Source organism: Nyctereutes procyonoides, unplaced genomic scaffold (genome assembly GCF_905146905.1).
Source record: "Nyctereutes procyonoides isolate TBG_1078 unplaced genomic scaffold, NYPRO_anot_genome, whole genome shotgun sequence".
In the NCBI taxonomy this organism is placed as follows: Eukaryota; Metazoa; Chordata; class Mammalia; order Carnivora; family Canidae; genus Nyctereutes; species Nyctereutes procyonoides.
In genome coordinates this window covers 51,717,683-51,736,643 of record NW_026575126.1, presented here as the reverse complement: position 1 = coordinate 51,736,643, position 18,961 = coordinate 51,717,683, and the positions used below count along the sequence as shown (strand labels likewise).

General features: G+C 45.5%; 1 protein-coding gene across 5 annotated transcripts in view; it reads left to right on the top strand.

Moving 5' to 3' along the window:
• SYT17 (synaptotagmin 17) overlaps positions 1 to 18,961 on the top strand; it is a 104,132-nt gene that overhangs the window by 57,859 nt on the left and 27,312 nt on the right. For 2 of the 5 annotated variants that reach the window (XM_055340168.1, XM_055340166.1), the window contains exon 8: positions 17,124 to 18,505. The exons of 2 other annotated variants lie outside the window; for them this stretch is intronic. In XM_055340168.1, coding sequence (XP_055196143.1) covers positions 17,124 to 17,320 — 197 coding nt within the window. In that variant the 3' untranslated portion in view covers positions 17,321 to 18,505. Of the gene's footprint in view, positions 1 to 15,255; positions 15,510 to 17,123; positions 18,506 to 18,961 lie in introns of those variants that run through there. One more of the 5 variants, XM_055340167.1, reaches the window with a different exon arrangement.

Genomic DNA, 18,961 nt, shown 5'->3' with positions numbered 1-18,961 from the left:
CAGGTTCAGTTTGCCTGTGCTTTCCTACTGGCGAGAAGCAGCCCAGGCCACCACCTGGTAGCTGTGAGATGAGGCCTGGCAAGGAGGATAAATCAGAAACCAAGAATATCCTTTCCGGACAGCCCTTCTGTCCCTTGCTCCTACCGCGAGCTGCCAGTCAGCAGGAGAAGGCTTAACCTTTAAAAGCCCAGGGACTGCGGAGCACAGGCTGAGTGTCACTCCTCTCCCTGTATCTCAGGGAAATATTGTGGAAATAGCTTTGGCTTAGACGTCAGAGAGCCAGGTCCGAAGAGCTTGGTTGCTGAAGCATCTCAAGCAGGACCTTTGCGTCTCGTTGAGCCTCCATTTTCTGTCGGATGCATTTAAAGTCTACCTTGAGGGGACCCATTCTGTTTTGGACAGTGACAGTAGACAAATACACAGCACTCCCTCTATGCCAGGGGCTGCTCCGTGTGTATTGTGTGAATTAACTCATTTAGCCTTCATAGCAGCACTGTGATGTAGGAATTACCATCATTTTGTGAATGGGGAAACTGAGGCCATGCTAGCAGAAGTAGTGTGCCCAAGGTCCTGGGGTCAGGATTCAAAGTCAGGTCATCTGGGTCTAGAATCTGGGCTCTCGGTCATGGAGTTACACAGGTTCAAATATTTATCAAGCCCCTACTATGTTGAAGTGTTGTGCCTGGTTGCTGGAGAAATAGCAGAAAGGCAGAAATAATTAATCCTTCCCTGACGCTGGTATGCTAGTTGGGGCAAGACAAATCAACACCTAAAAAATAATAGAATATGGAGACAGGGGCTAGAGCATCACTTTAAACTGGGTAATATAAGCTGAGAAAGGGCCAGCCGTGCAAAGATGGAGGAGAGGAGCATTCTAGGCAGAGGAATGGGCAAGTGCAAAGGCCCTGGGGCCAGAATGAGCAAGAAGGCACAAGTGGCCAGAGCCTAGTTAATGCTGTAAGTGAAACACACATGAGGTCAGAGCAACAAGTAGGGGTCACGGTAAGCTCAGATGACAAGTCTTTATTGAACACCTACTGTGTGCCTGAGACTGTTAGGCAGCGGGGAAACCAGTGAACACAACAGATGTGGCTTCTGCCTTCACGAAGGAGTGAGATGACATGCGTGCGGGGATACTTAGCACATAGCAGATGCTCAGTGGGTGTGATTTTCTCTTTCCCTGTGTGTAAGTTGATGTGAAAACGCTCCCCTGGGTTTCTGCCTAACTCCCAACCCCCCACATTAAAGTAGGATGTAGTTGGCTTATAATGGCAATCATTTCTAGAGACGGGCAGGGCAAGGGCATTATTCGCCCACGAACAGGTGGGTGAAGGATGAGCAGAGTGAGCAGAAGGGGCCGGCCTTCCCTCTCTGTCTGGGAGCTAATGCCCCGCCCAGGCCAGGCAAGGTAGGGTCTTTGGGGCTTGACTCACAGCCACTCTCTTTGTGATCCTCAGTCCCAGAGTGGGCCTGGGAAGAGTGTCCGCTGGCTCAGTGTCAAAGTTCTCATGATGTGATTGCTTTTAGGTCTTACTGTTTAATTTGATCAGGGCTGGAGAAGCAGAGGAGAGGCAGCCTATGGGTGATTCATGGATGGGATCCTCTTCCATTCCTGTTCAGACCTCTCAGTGATGTCTTTGGTAAGGAGGGGCCAGGACACTTAGAAGATGCATGGACAACCATGTGGTAACGTGAGGGTCCCCAGCCTTACTACAGGAAGCTTCCCTAAAGCCCAGTGTGGCGCTAAGGCGTTTGAGGACTACGGCAAATCATTCTTTCCCAGGTTATTGAGCATGACTCAGAAAAGAAGGCACAAGAGGCAAAAAGAGAAGGGCAGAAATTTGATGTCACTCTTTCCACTTATAGTAAGAGGCAGGCTTCATTAAGGCTTATTAGTAAGTCCCAGGCACATTCCCAGGACTCTCTCAGTTGATCCTCAACAACTAAACAAGGGAGGTAGTAGGGTTATGCCCATTTTACAGAGGAGGAAACCAAAGCTCAGGAACCTCAGGTGACTTGCTAAAAGTTACTGTATTAGCTAAGGTCAGGTAAGGCTGTGGTAGTAGGTCAGCCACACTGGTTTGTGGTTTGCCACAGTAGAAGCTTATCGCTTACTTGCACACTGGTGTTTGTGGGTCCTTTCATGAGCTGCCTTCCACGCAAGGATTCAGCGATCCAGGCCCCTTCCGTTTTGTGGCTCTGCTATCTTCTCAGGCCTTGGAGGGTTTCACCTCCAGCTGGTGGTTAGGGGAGGGAAAGAGAGAGAGAGATGAGGATTGTGTGGGAAGCTTTAATAGACCAGGTCTGGAAGTTCTACCTGTCCCTTCCACTTCGACTCAGACCGTATTGGCTACAGCTCCCTCTACAGGGGAGACCAGGATTGTAGTCCAGTTGCTTGTCCAGGAAGAAGAGGCTTTGGTGACCTCACAGCCGTCTCGGCCACAGACACCCAAGGGTGCAAATGAAAGCCAGCCTGGGCCATGGACAAGCTTGCTGTGCTGCCTTCCTAAGCACCTGTTGCCTCTGAGTTCACCGTGAGCGTCAGCACTGGGGAATCCCACCTCACCGAACGCCAGGCTCGAGGAATTCAAGCTAACAAGAGTGGTCCTCGTAGTGAATTCGCCACACTCCTTTTGGCTGGCAAGCACAGTGTACCTGCTGACGTAGAAGAGTAGTTAGACCGGCGGTTTTCAACTGGGCTGATTTTGTCCCCCAGCAGATGGTTGGCAGTGTCTGGAAGCGTTTTTGGTTGACACAACTCCAGGGGTGCTGTCGGCATCCAGTGGGTGGAGGTCAGGGATGCTGCTCACACCCCACAGTGCATGGACATCGCTCCCCTGGGATGGTGACACCCTGAGCTAGAGCAGTGAGGTCTGCTGGTCTTGGAGTTTGCGGGGTGGGGGTAGTGACCGCTGTGAAGGGCAGGTTGGCGCCAGCTCAGAGCCAGTCTGCTCCAGTTATGCGCCTATTTGAGGCATGTTTATTCTCCTTATGGCATTTTAACCTCTCTTCATTTCTAGTGGTTTTTCTTTGGCCGCCTGAGTGTAAAGAATTCAGGGGCAGAAACTTGAGTCAATTTGTGCTCATCTGTACAGATTTTTCAAATGGCTTCCCTGCTTCCACCCATAAAAATTTGGGCAGACAGAAGCATCCTGCTCAGCAAACAAGCCCCTTCCCCAGGTGATGTGACCTGTACAGATGGGGCACAGCCTGGCTCCGCAGGAGAGAAACAGAATATTTTAAAATCTGGGCTCTATTCCTCCCTACCTTGTGGTTTATGGGTGCATGTCACCTGCATGTGGTGACACAAAGGGTTTATAAGGGTAAAGGAGTTCTCATGGCTTTTCAGTGTTGTTATTAGAAAGGATATATATACACATACGCATATATACATATATATGTGTATATATAGTACAACCATATAGGAGAGAGTAGAATGAAAAGTAAAAGTCCCTAATTCTCCCTACTTAAAGGTAATTTACTTTTAACAAGGCTTCTTTCTAGGAATATATGCACGGATGTGTATGTAAGTGTGTGCATGTACGTATGTGTATACGTGGTAGGTGTACACGAATGTGTGTGTGTATCTCCATCCACTACCTCTAGTATCCAAAATATATATACTTTTCTGTAACTTGCTCTTTTCACATAATACATCTTGGACATATTTTCATACTGGCATATTTTATATGTGTATATGAGAGCCAGGCACTGTGGATACAATAATGAACAAATTAGACCACAATCCTGGTTTCATCAGATGACGACTTGAACGTGGGAAGACAGGTAGTAAACAAAGCGAGTAACTGTATGATGCCATGTAGAGATGATGTTCAGTGCTAAGGAGTAAACAGAATGAAGGAAGGAGAACAGGGAGGAGTAGGGTGAGGATTGCAGTTTTTTCCAAGGTGGCCAGGAAGGGCCTCACGGAGGTGACATTTGAGCCGAGTTGTGAAGGAGATTGGAGGTGTGCCATGTGGATGTGGATGTAGGAAGAGCATTGTAGCCAAAAAGAATACCAAGTGCAAAAGCCCTTACACGGGAGAAATAGCAAGGAGATCAGTGTGGCTAATGTGGAGTGCAGATTCCCCCTAACTGTTTTTGTTTTTTTTTTTAAGATTTTATTTACTTATTCATGAGAGACACAGAGAGAGGTAGAAACATAGGCAGAGGGAGAAGTAGGCTCCATGCAGGGAGCCTGACGCGGGACTCGATCTCAGGACTCCAGGATCACGTCCTGGGCCAAAGGCGGATGCTAAACCACTGAGCCACCCAGGCATCCCATCCCTCTAATTATTTTTAATGACCACATGATGTTTCATTAACTCCAGGAGTTGAAGAATTTACTTAATTAGTCCCCTGTTGGTAACATTGGGATTCATTCCAGGGTTTTTTGCAGTTAGGAACGTTATTGGAGTGGTCACCCTCAACATGTCTCCCTGGATGTGTCCAGACGTACTATGAGCTGAAAACCCAGCAGTGGGCTTGCTCGGTCAAAGCATATGTGTTTGTCCATTTGGATAGCTATTGTCAAGATTTACAGTCCAGGGACGCCTGGGTGGCTCAGTCAGTTAAGCATCCAACTCTTGATTTTGGCTCAGGCCACGATTCCTGGGGTCCTGGGATCGAGCCCCACATTGGGCCCCCTGCTCAGCAGAGAGTCTGCTTTTCCCTTTGCCCCTCCCCCTGCTCATGCTCACACTCTATTTCTCTCTCTCTCTCAATCTCAAATAAAAAAATAAAATCTTAAAAAAAAGAACTCCAGAAACTTAGTAATAAGACAAACACTCCACAATCCAATAAAAAGTGGGCAAAGATTTGAACAGACGCACTTCATGAGAAGACACAGCAATGACAAAGAAGCGCCTGAAAAGATGCTGTGCTTCATTAGTCATCAGAAATGCAAAGTAAAACCACAGTAAGATCCACTGCACGCCCACTAGTATAACTAAGTTTATTTATTTATTCTAAAGATTTTATTTATTTATTCATGAGACACACAGAGAAAGGCAGAGACACAGGCAGAGAGAGAAGCAGGCTCCCTGCAGGGAGCCCCATGCAGGACTTGATCCCAGGACCCCAGGATCACAACGTGAGCCAAAGGCAGATGCTTGACCAGCTGAGCCACTCAGGTGCCCCTTGATTTGAATCCTTTGTTTGCTGTTGTGATTAGAGAGCATCAGGGTGCCAGACCCTTCTGTTCAGGCCCAGGCCAGTGTTTCTGGCCATGTGTCATCTGGTTATTGTGGTCATTGGGATAACCTGGCCGGAGGACCCACCAGGAGGTCCTCGATATCTCTCCAGATAGGGCAGCCTGGTTCACTCCTGTGTCCCCCACGATTTACCAGGCTCCCTTCTGCTCTAGGATCCAACAACCCTGTGGCCAGCCTGTGAACAGGGTAGCCACACAGACCTAGAAGCTGATATTTCTGTGGCATAAAAAAAAAAAAAAAAAAAAAAACAGATTAATGAGGGCACCTGGCTGGCCCAGTCAAAAGAGCAAGTGACTCTTGATCTCAGGGTGGTGAGTTCAAAACCCACATTGGGCATGGAGCCTGCTTTTTAAAAAAGAGGAAGAAGCAGGTTAACGGCTATGAAAGTAAAACAGTTGAATTTGTGTGTTTATTTTTCATTATCTTGACATTTCATTGAAAACCTTTAAAAAAGTATTGGAAGAATTATCCAGTCAACACCCCTATTCCCAACCATCAAGATTTTACAATGAATATTTTGCTGTTTGCTTTATCACACATCTACCCATCTCTCCATATTTCAGTTTATATTTTTTTCATGTATTTTGAGATCAGTTACAAACAGTAACCCCATTCGTTTGTTTTTTAAAGTTGACTTTTTGTTGAAGTTTAACATACAGAAAAGCATTACATGGGCTTGATACATAGGTTGGGGGGGTTGGGATGGGCTGAAAGGTCCAGCCCTTAAATCCTGCCCTGGTCTTTCTGGCAACCTGCCCCCACCCTGAAACTATCTGGAAACTATCTCATGAGTATACAAGAAGACACTCATCGATTGGAGATTCCATGGGTCTTAGAAGCTCTTGTGTCATGAACCAGGGACTAGGACCAAATATTATAACAAAAGTTGCTCCCATCACCCCTATCACATAGGAAATTATAAGGGTTTTAGGAGCTTTGTGTCAGGAAGTAGGGGCAGAGACCCAATATATATATTTTTATTATGTCACTTTCATGGCCATCCATTTACATATTGTCTGTGACTGCTTTCTGCTACAATGGCAGAGGAGTTGGGACAGAGACTAGAGATGGCCCTTGAAGCCTAAAATATTTACTGTCTGGCTCTTTATGGTTAAAGTCCACCTACCTTTGCACTAAAGTAACACCTCTGGGCTCTCTTATATTCATTTTATTATTTGATTTATTCTCTGTTGTCTTGTATTCACTCCTCCCAGGGAAGAATTGACTTACCTGTCTGGGAACCTGGTGAGTTTTCATGTGGAGGTCCATGGTCCTCTGCTGGATAGGATTAAGGTAGTAGAGATCTCCCAGCCCTCCTCTCCTGTGTGGGACCTTCCTGCCCACAACGGGTAGCATTCTCTGTTGCTCCTTCAGTGAGCCTGCTGATCATGCTTGACCCTGCCGCGACAAGGCCTGCTCTGTATTTGGGTCAAAGAAGTTTATTTATTTTTAAATGTTATTTAAATTCATTTATTAATATATAGTGTATCATTAGTTTCAGAGGTAGAGGTCAGTAATTCATCAGTCTTATATAACACCCAGTGCCCATTCCATCAAATGCCCTCCTTAATGCCCATCACCCAGTTACCCGGTCTCCCTACCCCTACCCCTCCAGCAACCCTCAGCTTGCTTCCTGTGATTAAGAGTCTCTTATGGTTGGTCTCCCTCTCTGATTTCATCTTGTTTTATTTTTTCTTCTCTTTTTCTATGATCCTCTGTTTTATTTCTTAAATCCACATATGAGTGAGATCATATGATAATGGTCTTTCTCTGATTGACTTATTTCACTTAGCGTAACACCCTGTAGTTCCATCCATGTCATTGCAAACGGCAAGATTTCCATTTGTTGATGGCTGGGTAGTATTCCATTTTGTGTGTGTGTGTGTGTGTATATTTACCACATCTTCTTTATCCATTCATCTGTTGATGAACATCTGGGCTATTTCTGTAGTTTGGTTCTTGTGGACATTGCTGCTATAAACATTGGGGTACATAGGCCCCTTTGGATCACTACATTTGTATTTTGGGGGTGAATCACTAGTAGTGCAATTGCTGGGTCATATGGTAGCTCTATTTCCAACTTTCTGAGGAACTTTCATACTGTTTTCCAGTAGTCAGATAAGTTTAATTCCAGAAGAACAAATAGTGGGGTCAGGCCACTTTCTACAATCCAGCCAAGATACCAATCCAACTGATACTTTGTTCTACATCTAACGCAGTATATCTAACCTGACCCCATGAGAAGCACCTGGGAAGCATTTGAAAAACACTGCATCCAGTCCCCTACCCCAAACCAGTCAACAGAATCTCTTGGGCTGAGGTCTGGGCACTGGTATTTTTTAAAAGCCTTGCGAGTGATTCACATGTTTGTGGTATTTCTCCTTTATTTTCTCAATTATTTCTCGATTGTTTTAGAAGATGGAGAAGGGAAGATTTGATTAATTGTCCCCCTGAAGCTTCAACAGGTGTCTTCAGTTTGTAGCGAACATTTCCCCCAGAGCAATGCCAGCATCTCAGAGACAAGTGTACAAGGATGATCCTCTTTCAGATATATAAATTTTGGTTGTTCATGTAAAAACAAGCACATTACGTTACCGTCACACTTTTAAATGCTTCCTCCTAGACGGTGTGATTCAGCTCTGAAAGTGATTCTTCAACCCATATGTCATCTTTATAAACGCAGGCTCCACATGGCTCAGTTTCCACACAGAAGAGTAAAGAAATGGTCCAGCAGTGGTCCAAAGGAATTTCAAAAGGAACTTTGATTTTTTTTTAAGATTTTTTTTTTTCATAGAGAGAGAGAGGATGAGAGGGGCAGAGGGAGAGGGAGAGAGTCTCTAGCAGACTCCACACTGAGCATGGAGCCCGACTTGGGGCTTGATCTCATGACTCTGAGATCACAACCTGAGCCAAAGACTCTTGGCTATACCAAGCTGGTCTTTGACCAGCTATACCACCCAGGCACCCCAAAAGGAATTTCAATCTTGACTCCTGTGTCTTGAGGAAGCAGGAAGAGACCTAATCTAAAGCCACAGTGACAGGTCTCAGAGGCCTCTTTTTCTACTCTCCAATTTGTGCAGTGGATTAATGAGGGAAAACCCCAGGTCACATGCTTTCCCTTTAAGGCAGGGTTCCTGAGCCTCAGTCCACCTGGACAGTTTGAGCCAGGAGATTCTTGGTTGTGAGGCTATCCCAAGCATGGTAGGAAGTTTAGCCACATCCACTCCCTAGTGGTGACAATTCAGACATCTCCTGACATTGGCATATTTGGGGAGCAAAATGGGCCCAGCTGAGAACCCCTGCATTAAAGAAATTAACAACTCCCATTAAGCCAGTATTTCCTGTAGACCTGGCCAAAAGGGGCCTCTGCCTGGGGCCTTATGCTTTCAGTGGGGCAAGAAGTGTGGAGGCAAGTGCAAGGAGTCGAAGTCACATGCCCACCACATGCCCAGGGCTCTCTCTAGGCATCTTCAGGAAAGTGAGCCATGATGGTAGTATGTGGCCTCTAGCCCCAAGAGGTAATAATAGGCTGATCTTGTAAATCAACACGTGGATAAAATCATTTAGTGCAGTCAAGAATCCATATAACGAGGGCTGACACATTAATAAGTACTATATAAGTGTTAGATGCTAGTATTATATTTTTCAGATCAGTCCTCTGTACACGTAAGACAGCTTCCTTGTCCACTGTCCACCTGAACGAGCGTCCATTCTCATGTTGGAAGCAAACCTGACCATGCTGGACCCTAGGGGGATGATGGGAAGGTCTCCCACATGGCACTTTTGTGAGGGGTTTTTGAGGCCCGTTTTGACTCTTGATGCTTCTTGCCTTACAGGCCAGCTTGAGGACCTAACTCAAATGCATACGTGCACTGTATTTCTACTCCGAGTCTTGTTTTTGTCATATAGCAGAGTCAGTGGGATGGGGAATGAGTGAGACTTTCTGAGACAAGAGAAGGAAAAATGTTGCTGGACTGAGTGTCCATCCCAACTGTGCCACATGCCAGCTCTATGACCTTGGGCGCTCAGCCTCCTAACCCCTATGAGTGAGCCTCTAATTCTCCATCTGCAAAAGGATATAAGTAGTACTTTCCCTAATAGGGCTGTGGTGTGGATTGAGTCAAAAAATGTATATGAACTACTTTTTTCAGTGCCTAGTGTAGGGGACACAGGATTTGGTATTGCTGAGTTTTCATTTTATTATTATTTTTTTTATCTTTTTTTTTTTATATAAATTAATTTTTATTGGTGTTCTCATTTTATTTTTTTAAAGAGTGAGAGCGTGTGCATGTGCACATGAGCAAGGGGGGATGGTGGGGGAGGGGCAGAGGGAAAGGGAAAGAGAATCGTAAGCAGATTCCATGCCCACCACGGAGCCTGATCCCATAACCCTGAACTCATGACCTGAGCCTAAATCAAGAGTCGGACCCTTAACCAACTGAGCCACCCAGGTGCGCCCTGGTTTTGCTGATTTTTAATTATAATACAGTTATCTAAACTGCCATTTTGACCATTGGAAGAAGGAACATGGAAAAAAACATTCTGTCCAAGCAGCTGCTGTGAATCACAAAGTGAAACCTCACTCTTCCGTCATGGATGAAACTTCTTAGAACCAAAGAAATGTCATAGTTGAAAAGAGTCTTAAAACCTACCCATCCATTGTATAAATGGAAAAACTGAGGCCTAGGTAAAGGATATAATTTACTTTGTTTGGAAGAAGCACCTGAAACAGCTTCTAGCTTTCAGAGAGGAAAAAAAAAGAACGAGAGCTATAGGCTGAGGAAGTTTTGCAAAAGCTGATGAGAGAGTGGGTACCATTGTTGGGTGTGTCAGAGCTGATGTATGGGGATGCCTGGGTGGCTCAGCAGTGGAGCTCCTGCCTTTGGCTCAGGGCATGATACCAGAGTTCCGGGATCGAGTCCCACATCGGACTCTCTACATGGAGCCTGCTTCTCCCTTGCCTGTGTCTCTGCCTCTCTCTCTCTTTCATAAATAAATAAAATCTTTAAAAAAAAAAAAAAAAGAAAGAAAGAAAAAAGCTCATGTATGGAGAGGAGGGGACAGGAGGGAAAGAGGACAAGGAGCTTGCTTTGGGGGCTCCTCTGAAGGTTGAGAGATGACTCCTGAACATCCAGACAAAGTGTGGGGATCCCTCCACACTGAGGAATTAGGGAGGACTGGCAAATAGCCCAGGGTGGGTTTTGCTGGCTTCATGCATTGTTGTTTTTTGTTTGTTTGTTTGGGGGGGATTTTTTTGTTTTTTCAGAAATGGGGGAACAGCTTAACTCAGCACCCAAGAAGGTAGACTGTGGGGCCTCTGATGAGGTGGGGTTCTGACCATGACCTGGGGCACCCCTGCACTGTGTTGTCACCCTCAAAGTTGCATATGAGGGTATCACCTTGTGAACCAAACTTGCAGAAATGGGGAGCTGTTGAGATTTTTTTTTTCCTTTTAATTTGCAGTGTTTATGACACCCACATGCTAAGTCATCCAGCTTCCCTTCCAGACCGGCTGCCTCTGTGAACTAAATTAGCAACCAAAAGAGTTTAGCTCTTGCGGGGAAGAACAGATTCATTTTCACAGCAAATATCAACATGTGAAAGCCTCAGACTGCCCCTGACTCACTCAGGGCACCTAGATTTTGACTGGAGCAGTGAGCAATCCCCCCCTGCACCTCCCTGGGCCTCGGTCCCCCACCCCCGGCTGTAAAGTGGGCCAGTGATAGCAAGTGCCTGAGAGCAGTGGTTCTCCATGGAAAAGAGTTAGGTGATGCTGCTAGGGGATGTATGGCGATGCCTGGCAGTAATTTTGGATAGTCACAACTGGAGAGAGGACTGCTAGTGGCATCTGGTGCATCTAAATATCCTGTAGGGCTCCGAACAGCCCTACAACACAGAATGACCAGGCCCCACATGTCAGTAGTGCTAAAGGGGAGAAACCTTATTCTAGAGGGTTGATACATAGATTTAGCAAGTTAATCCACATGATATGCTTAGCCCTGGGCCATACATCATCTAGTAGGCACTTAATAAAGCCGTGTTAACTCTCCATGCTCCTCCAAAGCCTGTCCCTGAGCCCAGTGGGTACCCCTCATCATGCTTTGTTTTGCCAAAGGGATTTCCCTCACCTAAATTTCCATGGTGATTGGTGCCCACAGAAGCAGACAAATATGTTGGTAATTCTTTAGAGATAAGGTAAGCTTAAAATTCCAGAAAGTGGCATATGCCAGGTGTACCTGTGCCTCCCATCTGGCAGTGGAACTGGACTTTGGTGGCTTGCCTGTCTGCACAGAGGGCCATCCTCTGAGTTCATAGCATGGGCGCTTGAGATTTGTCGAGGCTAGGGAGACAACACAGTGTGACAGGTGAGAGAACACAGGGCAAGGTGGTGGCTCTGCTCCATGTGGGGGTGGGGGGCACCAAAGGGGTTTTGTGTAAGTGTATCTTCCACTGAATGAAGCCCCTTCCCTTCAATGTTAAAAATCGCTTTAAATTTTTAACTGTTTGGTGAACTATTCACACTTACTTTGACCCATTAACCAAAGCACTGAGCTTTCTGACTGATTCAGTTACAACTATAAAAAATAAATGATCACACGGTGACTATACCTTGGCTCTTGTTTGCCCCTTTGCCAAATGGCCCCATTCTACTGGACTTCTTTTTTTTTTAATTTTTTTTGTTTGTTTTATTTATTTATGATAGGCACACAGTGAGAGAGAGAGGCAGAGACATAGGCAGAGGGAGAAGCAGGCTCCATACACCGGGAGCCCGACGTGGGATTCGATCCCGGGTCTCCAGGATCGCGCCCTGGGCCAAAGGCAGGTGCTAAACCGCTGCGCCACCCAGGGATCCCCTCTACTGGACTTCTTAAAGTTCTTGGGGTGCCTGGGTGGCTCAGTCGGCTAAGTGTCTGACTTGATTTTGGCTCAGGTCATGATCTCAGGATCAAGAGATCGAGCTGGGACAGGTTCCGCTCTCAGCGTAGATCTGCTTAAAATGGTCTCACTCTCCTCTGCCCATCCACCCACTTGCATACTATCTCTTGCTCCCTAAATAAATAAATAAGTAAAATCTTAAAAAAAAAAAATAAAGTTCTTGTATCTGCTGGTAGTTAAAATCTGCTAAATTAAATTACTGTAGATGGGGGTGCCTGGATGGCTCCATCAGTTAAGCATCTGACTTTGGCTCAGGTCATGATCTCAGGCTCCTGGAATCCCCACATTGGGCTCCCTTGCTCAGTGGGGAGTCTGCTCCTCCCTCTCCCACTGCCCCTCCCCCTGCTCATGATCTCTCTCTCTCTCTCAAATAAATAAATAAAATCTTGAAAAAATTTTAAAAATGAATTACTACAGATGAGGAACTCAGATGGCCAAGTTTATTGAGTATGTCTAAATCCATGAAGAGTGAATAGGTTCTTAGAGAAAATGTGGGGAGTTCTCTCCATGGGTTTTGTGCACGGACTCTGAATCTATTCTGACTGTTGTGATGCCTTTGTGCTATTCTAGATTGTATAGGTCATTGGGAAATTGCTTCCAGATAACTAGGGCACATAGTCCAGTAATATACTGGGGACTGCAGTAGAATGAGTCCCCCATAACAACCAGCAGGGATATTTGGGGATGCCTTACAACAAAATTTCTGATTGGGATTGTTTCTAAAGAGAGAGAAAGTAGGGATCTAGTTATGAAGAATTGACTTCCTTCACAGGATATTTGCTGCAGATACTTCAAGTTTTATCACCAACTAGCTCAGTGACTTGATTTCCTTAGCTGTAAAATGGAGGAGTCGGGGTATCTGGCCCCTATCTGGATTCTGTAGGTATTCAGTCCTAATTCCCTGTTTCTCCAACAACACACTCCCTAGAATTTACAGTGATAGCAAATCTTGATATTCTCTGAGGCAACTTTTATAATAGAAGTCATTAGTTTTATTCATCTTTGGCTTATTATAATTTGCATTTTAAATGTTCGATTTTTAAAAGACTGTCAAGATTGCCATAACTTTACCAAGTGATTTGCAAGTGCCAAAGCCTGCCAATTAACTCAGATGGTCACAGCAGCGACTGCTTCCCATCAGAAAGGCTGAATCATTTAGGAGCTCCTACCTTTCGAGGGCCAAGTGATTCACCAAGCCAAGTAACTTTGCAAATTGGGATAAGGAGCGTAGGATATTAGACTTCCTTTTAGTCTTCTTTCCCTTCTGGCGATTTAGATGTGGATTCTCTAATGGCAACTTGTTTTTTTTTCTTTTGTTTTCTTTCCAAAACAATATGTACTTACAAGAAGTGCAGACTATACTTATATAATACAGAAAGCAGAAAGTTCCCTGTTTCCCCTCCCTGGAGAGAGCCACTCTTAACAGTTTGGTGAAATTCCTCCAGATTGTTTTCTATTCTATATATTAACATTTTTTTTAAACAAAAAGAGATTATGTTTACATATACTATTTTGCAACTTGCTTTTGTCTCCTAGCAATATGTCTTGGAGATTTTTCTATTTCATATATATAGGTCTATCTCATTTTACAGCGACATTGGTTTCCATGGCATTATTACATCAGAAATGATTTAATTAGTCTCTGCCAGTCTGTCTGGATCCTTCCCAAAGCTGATCCTAAGACAATGACTTGGGTTCAAGTAGGCTACTAAGGAGATGACCCTTACTGAGAAAGGGAAGCAAGCCAGTCAGGGACATTTGATGAATCCAGTAACTGCAGCTTGGAAGGTCCCCAAGACCATCAGTGTCAGTGATTCCCTGGAAGGACTCACAGACTTACCAAAGCCATTATACTCATGGTTATAGTTTATTACAGAAAAAGGAAATGGACCACAATCAGCAAAGGAAAGAAGCGCAGAGGGCAAAGTCCAGGAGAGACCAGACACGAATTTCTGGTTGCCCTCTCCCAGTAGAGTTGTATGTCCCAGGAAGGATGTATGGAGACATAGTTGAAGGGTAACCAGTCAGGGAAGTTCACACAAGCCTTGGTGTCTGGGATATTGATCAGGGGATCAGTCCCATAGGCATCCAAGTGGCTGACGCTAGTCTCCAGCCCCTGCAGAGGTCAAGCTGCTATTGAGTGGCCCAAGGACTCCACCATAAGTCATAGTTAGCATAGACTGGTGTGGCCCCGGCCGAGGGCTCTGGGTGCTCAGGAGCTGTGGGTAGCCTCTAGGATGGGCTAAGGGAGTAAACAGGGCACTCCAGCCTCAGATACACTTCTTCATGGACATTTTTTGTTATTTACATTTTTTATTCTCCCAATGTTCTAGAGCAGAAGTCAGCAAGCTTTTCTCCATAAGGGGCCAGATAGGAAATACTTTCAGCTTTATGGGCCGCACAGTCTCTCTTAAAGCTACTCAACTCTGCTGCTGTAGTGTAATAGCAGCTGTAGACATTGTGTAAACAAATGGGTTTGAGAAGTTTCCAATAAAACTTTATTTACAAAAAAAACAGGCCAGATTTGGCAGGCTCTAATACCCAGATATTATCCAATATCTAATATCCAGAGAACATTCTTGATGTATATCTTTGTCCATTTGTGCAGATAATTCTGTGGGATAAATTCTTAGAAATAGAATTGCTAGATCACAAGTTATTTCAAGTAGATACTGTGAAACTTTCCCCAAAGTTGAACCAGCTTCCTCTTTCACCAACAATACCTGAGAATGTTTGAGATTTCCTTTCTTAAAAACCTTTTCCCAGGGAAAACCTACAGTCATTTACTTGAATTTTTTTTTTTTTTTTTTCATTCTTGAGCTTTGGAGAGGCAGCGGAAGATAGAGTATTTTGCCCTCAAGGAAGAAACCCAAATAAAGCCTGAAATGGCCTCCTGATAGTATCTTGCATTATCAAGGCCCACAGAGAAGGAGACTCTGGTAATTTGCTTTTGTTTGGTGAGATAAAACCTTACACTGCCTATTAGGCGTGGTTCGGGTGTGGTTCCTAAGTGTTACCTTTTCAAAAAAAAAAAAAAAAAACTTCAAGTACTCCTTAGTAATGTCCTTTATTAAGCAAAGATTCCTGTCCTAATTTTTCCCTTCAGGGACGCCTGGGTGGTTTAGCAGTGGAGCACCTCCTTCCTTCGGCCCAGGGCGTGATCCTGGAGTCCCGGATCGAGTCCCACGTCGGGCTCCCTGTATGGAACCTGCTTCTCCCTCTGCCTGTGTCTCTGCCTCTCTCTCTGTGTCTCTCATAAATAAATAGATAAAATCTTAAAAAAAAATAATTTTTCCCTTCAGCAAGGGATCTTCACAAGGTCTCCCTGTGCATACTGAACCCTTTAGCAAGTTACAAAAAATATACATGGTCCAATTTTTGTCCACATTGCTGACAAGTGCTGGACCCTTGAGTGGTACTGGACTCAATTGGAACGGGCTAGCCTTGTTCACCCTGAGTTTTTTTGGTATTTAGGCAATGGATGGAGTTTTGTTTTTGTTTTTCTACTTTTCCTTCTTTCTTCTCATTCCCTGCCCCTCCCCCAATTTTTATCATTTAGAATTCTTGATGTGAACCCCACAGGGGAGAACAGAGGCTCATTAGCATTCGAGCTCTGTTTTTGGCTGCATATTTTAGCTGGTTTATTTGATAATCGGCATCCCTCCTGGGATCCAGCCCGCTTTTGCTCTGCTCCTGCTGGGTGAATCTGTGATATTTCCCATTCTGCAGTCCTTCATTTATAACACAGACACAGCCTGCCTTCCCGTTAGCGAGATGGCATGCCCGGACTACCCACACGCAGATAAAGAATTAGGCAGAACTTGGCTGGGAAGATAAATCAAGCTAACCATCTCATTAGGCTTGAAAGACACAAATTAAGCTTTGCATTGGAATTAACAGAGAAGCCTTCCAAAGAGACACGCAGTACACCAAGGGGTAGAAGAAATTGCCATGGCTGCTTCTCGCAGGAAGCTTGCCTCCGTTGCCCAGAACAGAGGAGATATAAAGCCTCTTTTATAAAAGGTCCACAGACAGAAATTTGGGATCAAAAGAGCAATATAACCTTCAACGAGGGCTTCTCTAGGTACAGTGTGCTGAGACATTACATACAGTATCTCACCAAAACCTCACAGTGACATATGAGGTAAAGTGCTGTCAAGAGTCCTATTTAACCCGGAAGGAAACTGAGTCTCAGAGAGATGCCTTCCCTTGTCTCAGGCTCCCAGAGCTAGCCTAATGGTCACCGAGGACATCTGGCCCCATGGCCCACGGCCCTTATCCAGTGTGAACTGGCCCTGCAGGGGACATTGGGTTCTGTCTGGAGACATTTTGAATTGTGACAGCTGATGGGGGTGGTGCTGTTGGCATGCACTGCATGGAGGCGTGAGGTGCTGCTCAACATCATGCAGTGCACGGGATGGCGCCCACAACAAAGAATGTCAGCAGTGCCTCAATTGGGAACCCCCAAGTTACCCCCGGGTTAACTACTCAACCAGATTCCAGTGATGGTTGACTGTCCCCCTAGAACTACCCAACTACAGGGCCCTGTAGACAGCGTGGCAGGGCAATGGCTGTGAGCTTAATGTTGCATGTTGTAGAGGACGCAGCTCTCCGGCAGAAGGAACAGCCAGTGCAAAGGCCAGGCGGCGGGAACAGGCCTGGCGTGGTGAGGAACAGGAGGCCACCCAGTGCACCTGGAGTAAGGGGACTCGCGGGAGGATGAGATGAGGGGAAGTGGGAGTTCTTACCATTAAAAGAAACAGATGAAAAAAAATTTTTTTAATAAATAAAAATTTAAAAAATAAAAAAATAAAAGAAATAAAAGAAACAGATTATGTCCTAAAAGCAAAGAGCCCACGCCTGCAGTTGAGGACTTTGTAAACTAACGACCTCTGTCTTGTTCCTGCCTCCCTGTTCTGTTTCTCTCCTTCTTCTTACCTCCTCCCTGCTGCCCTCGCCCCTCTGGCTCCCTAGTGTTTGGCCACAACATGAAAAGCAGCAATGACTTCATCGGAAGAATTGTCATCGGCCAGTACTCCTCGGGCCCCTCTGAATCCAACCACTGGCGGCGGATGCTCAACACTCACCGCACCGCCGTGGAGCAGTGGCACAGCCTGAGGTCCCGGGCTGAGTGTGACCGCGTGTCTCCCGCCTCGCTGGAGGTGACCTGAGGGCTGCAGGAAAAGCAGCTTTCATTTGTTGGGGGAAAAAAAAAAAAAAAGGGAAGAAAATTTAAGACAGAAAATGTGTCACATGCCTATTATATCCACAACGCAAACACACACACACACACACACACACACACACACACACACACACCCTAAATCCTCTCAGAACTGAGAGGAAGCTGACTATTGAACACAAAATGGTTGCTCTCAATGAGCAAAGCCTGAGAACTCTCTGGAAACCCCATCTATATGTCACGAGCAGAGTGGACTCTGCTGTGAGACTTACTGACAGTGTTTGCTCCTGTTGATACCCCTACCCCCAAATGCACTTTCAACCCTCAGGCCAGAGAAAGGGCCTCCCCAAGGGTGCCAGCCTCCATTGAGATGAAATTCTCTAAGAGCTTGGCCAGTGTGTGGGAGGCCCGACCCCCGCACCCAGAATGCACAGCTGCTGACTGGGTGGCTTCTGAACAGGCTGCTGTTCCCTGGGGTTCTTCAAACCTGATACCTTTCCCCAAAAATGTAAGTACTTTGTCTTCTCTTTAGTGGATGTGATAGATTAGACTCTGAAGAAACCAAGTGGCATCCAAAAATATGCTGGTGTAAGAAATTTCCCTGGCTTAACTGAACTTGTCCTCATGTTAGCCTACTCCTAAGGACCCCCTGTGGGTATGTATGTGAATGTTCTCATGTGTGTGCCCTCCCAGGTGAACACGTGTGTGTCCCTGGGTGTCCTCCTGGTGAGCAAGGCGCTTGGCGGGACCTCAGTCCTCAGCCCTCCCTTCTCTCTGCCTCTCCCAGCAAAATCTCACCCAGTGTCCTCCTGTCTGTCAAGACCCCACCTTCAGTAACAGCATGTGTGTATGTCAAGTAAATAGAATATGATAGAGCAAAAGTAACCTTATTTGACCGATTCGTGGTGATTGTGGCACCCAGAAGACCTGCAAAGGACAGCTACATGGATTAAAATGGCCACCACACTCCCATCCAAGATGACTCCTTCCTTTGTCATACTCTGAGCATCTCTGTGTTTGTGTGTGACCCAAAGTCATTTTTCTCATGCTAAGGAATTAGTGTAGTTAGAATAGATCTCTCCCTGTTGGATGCTTCTGTATCATTCCCACAGCCTATTGTCTGGCATAATGGGGAGCTATTTATTGAAATTAAAGATTATTTATTTGTGCCATGCATTTGAGTTCTCTTTTTCTTCATGAACACGGGGCACGAAGAGTGTGAGTTGTTTCAGTCACTACTGCTGTGTAACAAACCATCCCAATGACTCAGAGCACTGATAGGGCATAGAGATCAAGGCGGAAGGCGGGAGGACTAGATTCAGTGAAGTTTCTCAGGAGAAAAAAAAAGAGAAGACATTTCCCTTTTCTTAAAATGACTTATCATGGTTGTACAGAAGAGGATAAAAGAATGAGAGAACAAACAGAATGAGGAAGATGAGAGCGTAGCAGGCGTTTGGCACTAGAGATGAGGGAATAGCAGCGATTGGGCCCATGGGCTTTCGAGCCAAAGAAGCCGTGGTTCAAATTGTGGGCTCACCTCTCCCTAACCATGTATCCTTGCACAAGCCTTATAACTTCGCTGAGGTACAGTCTTCTCAGTACCTTGGTTAGGGTCCCTACCTAGCAGACC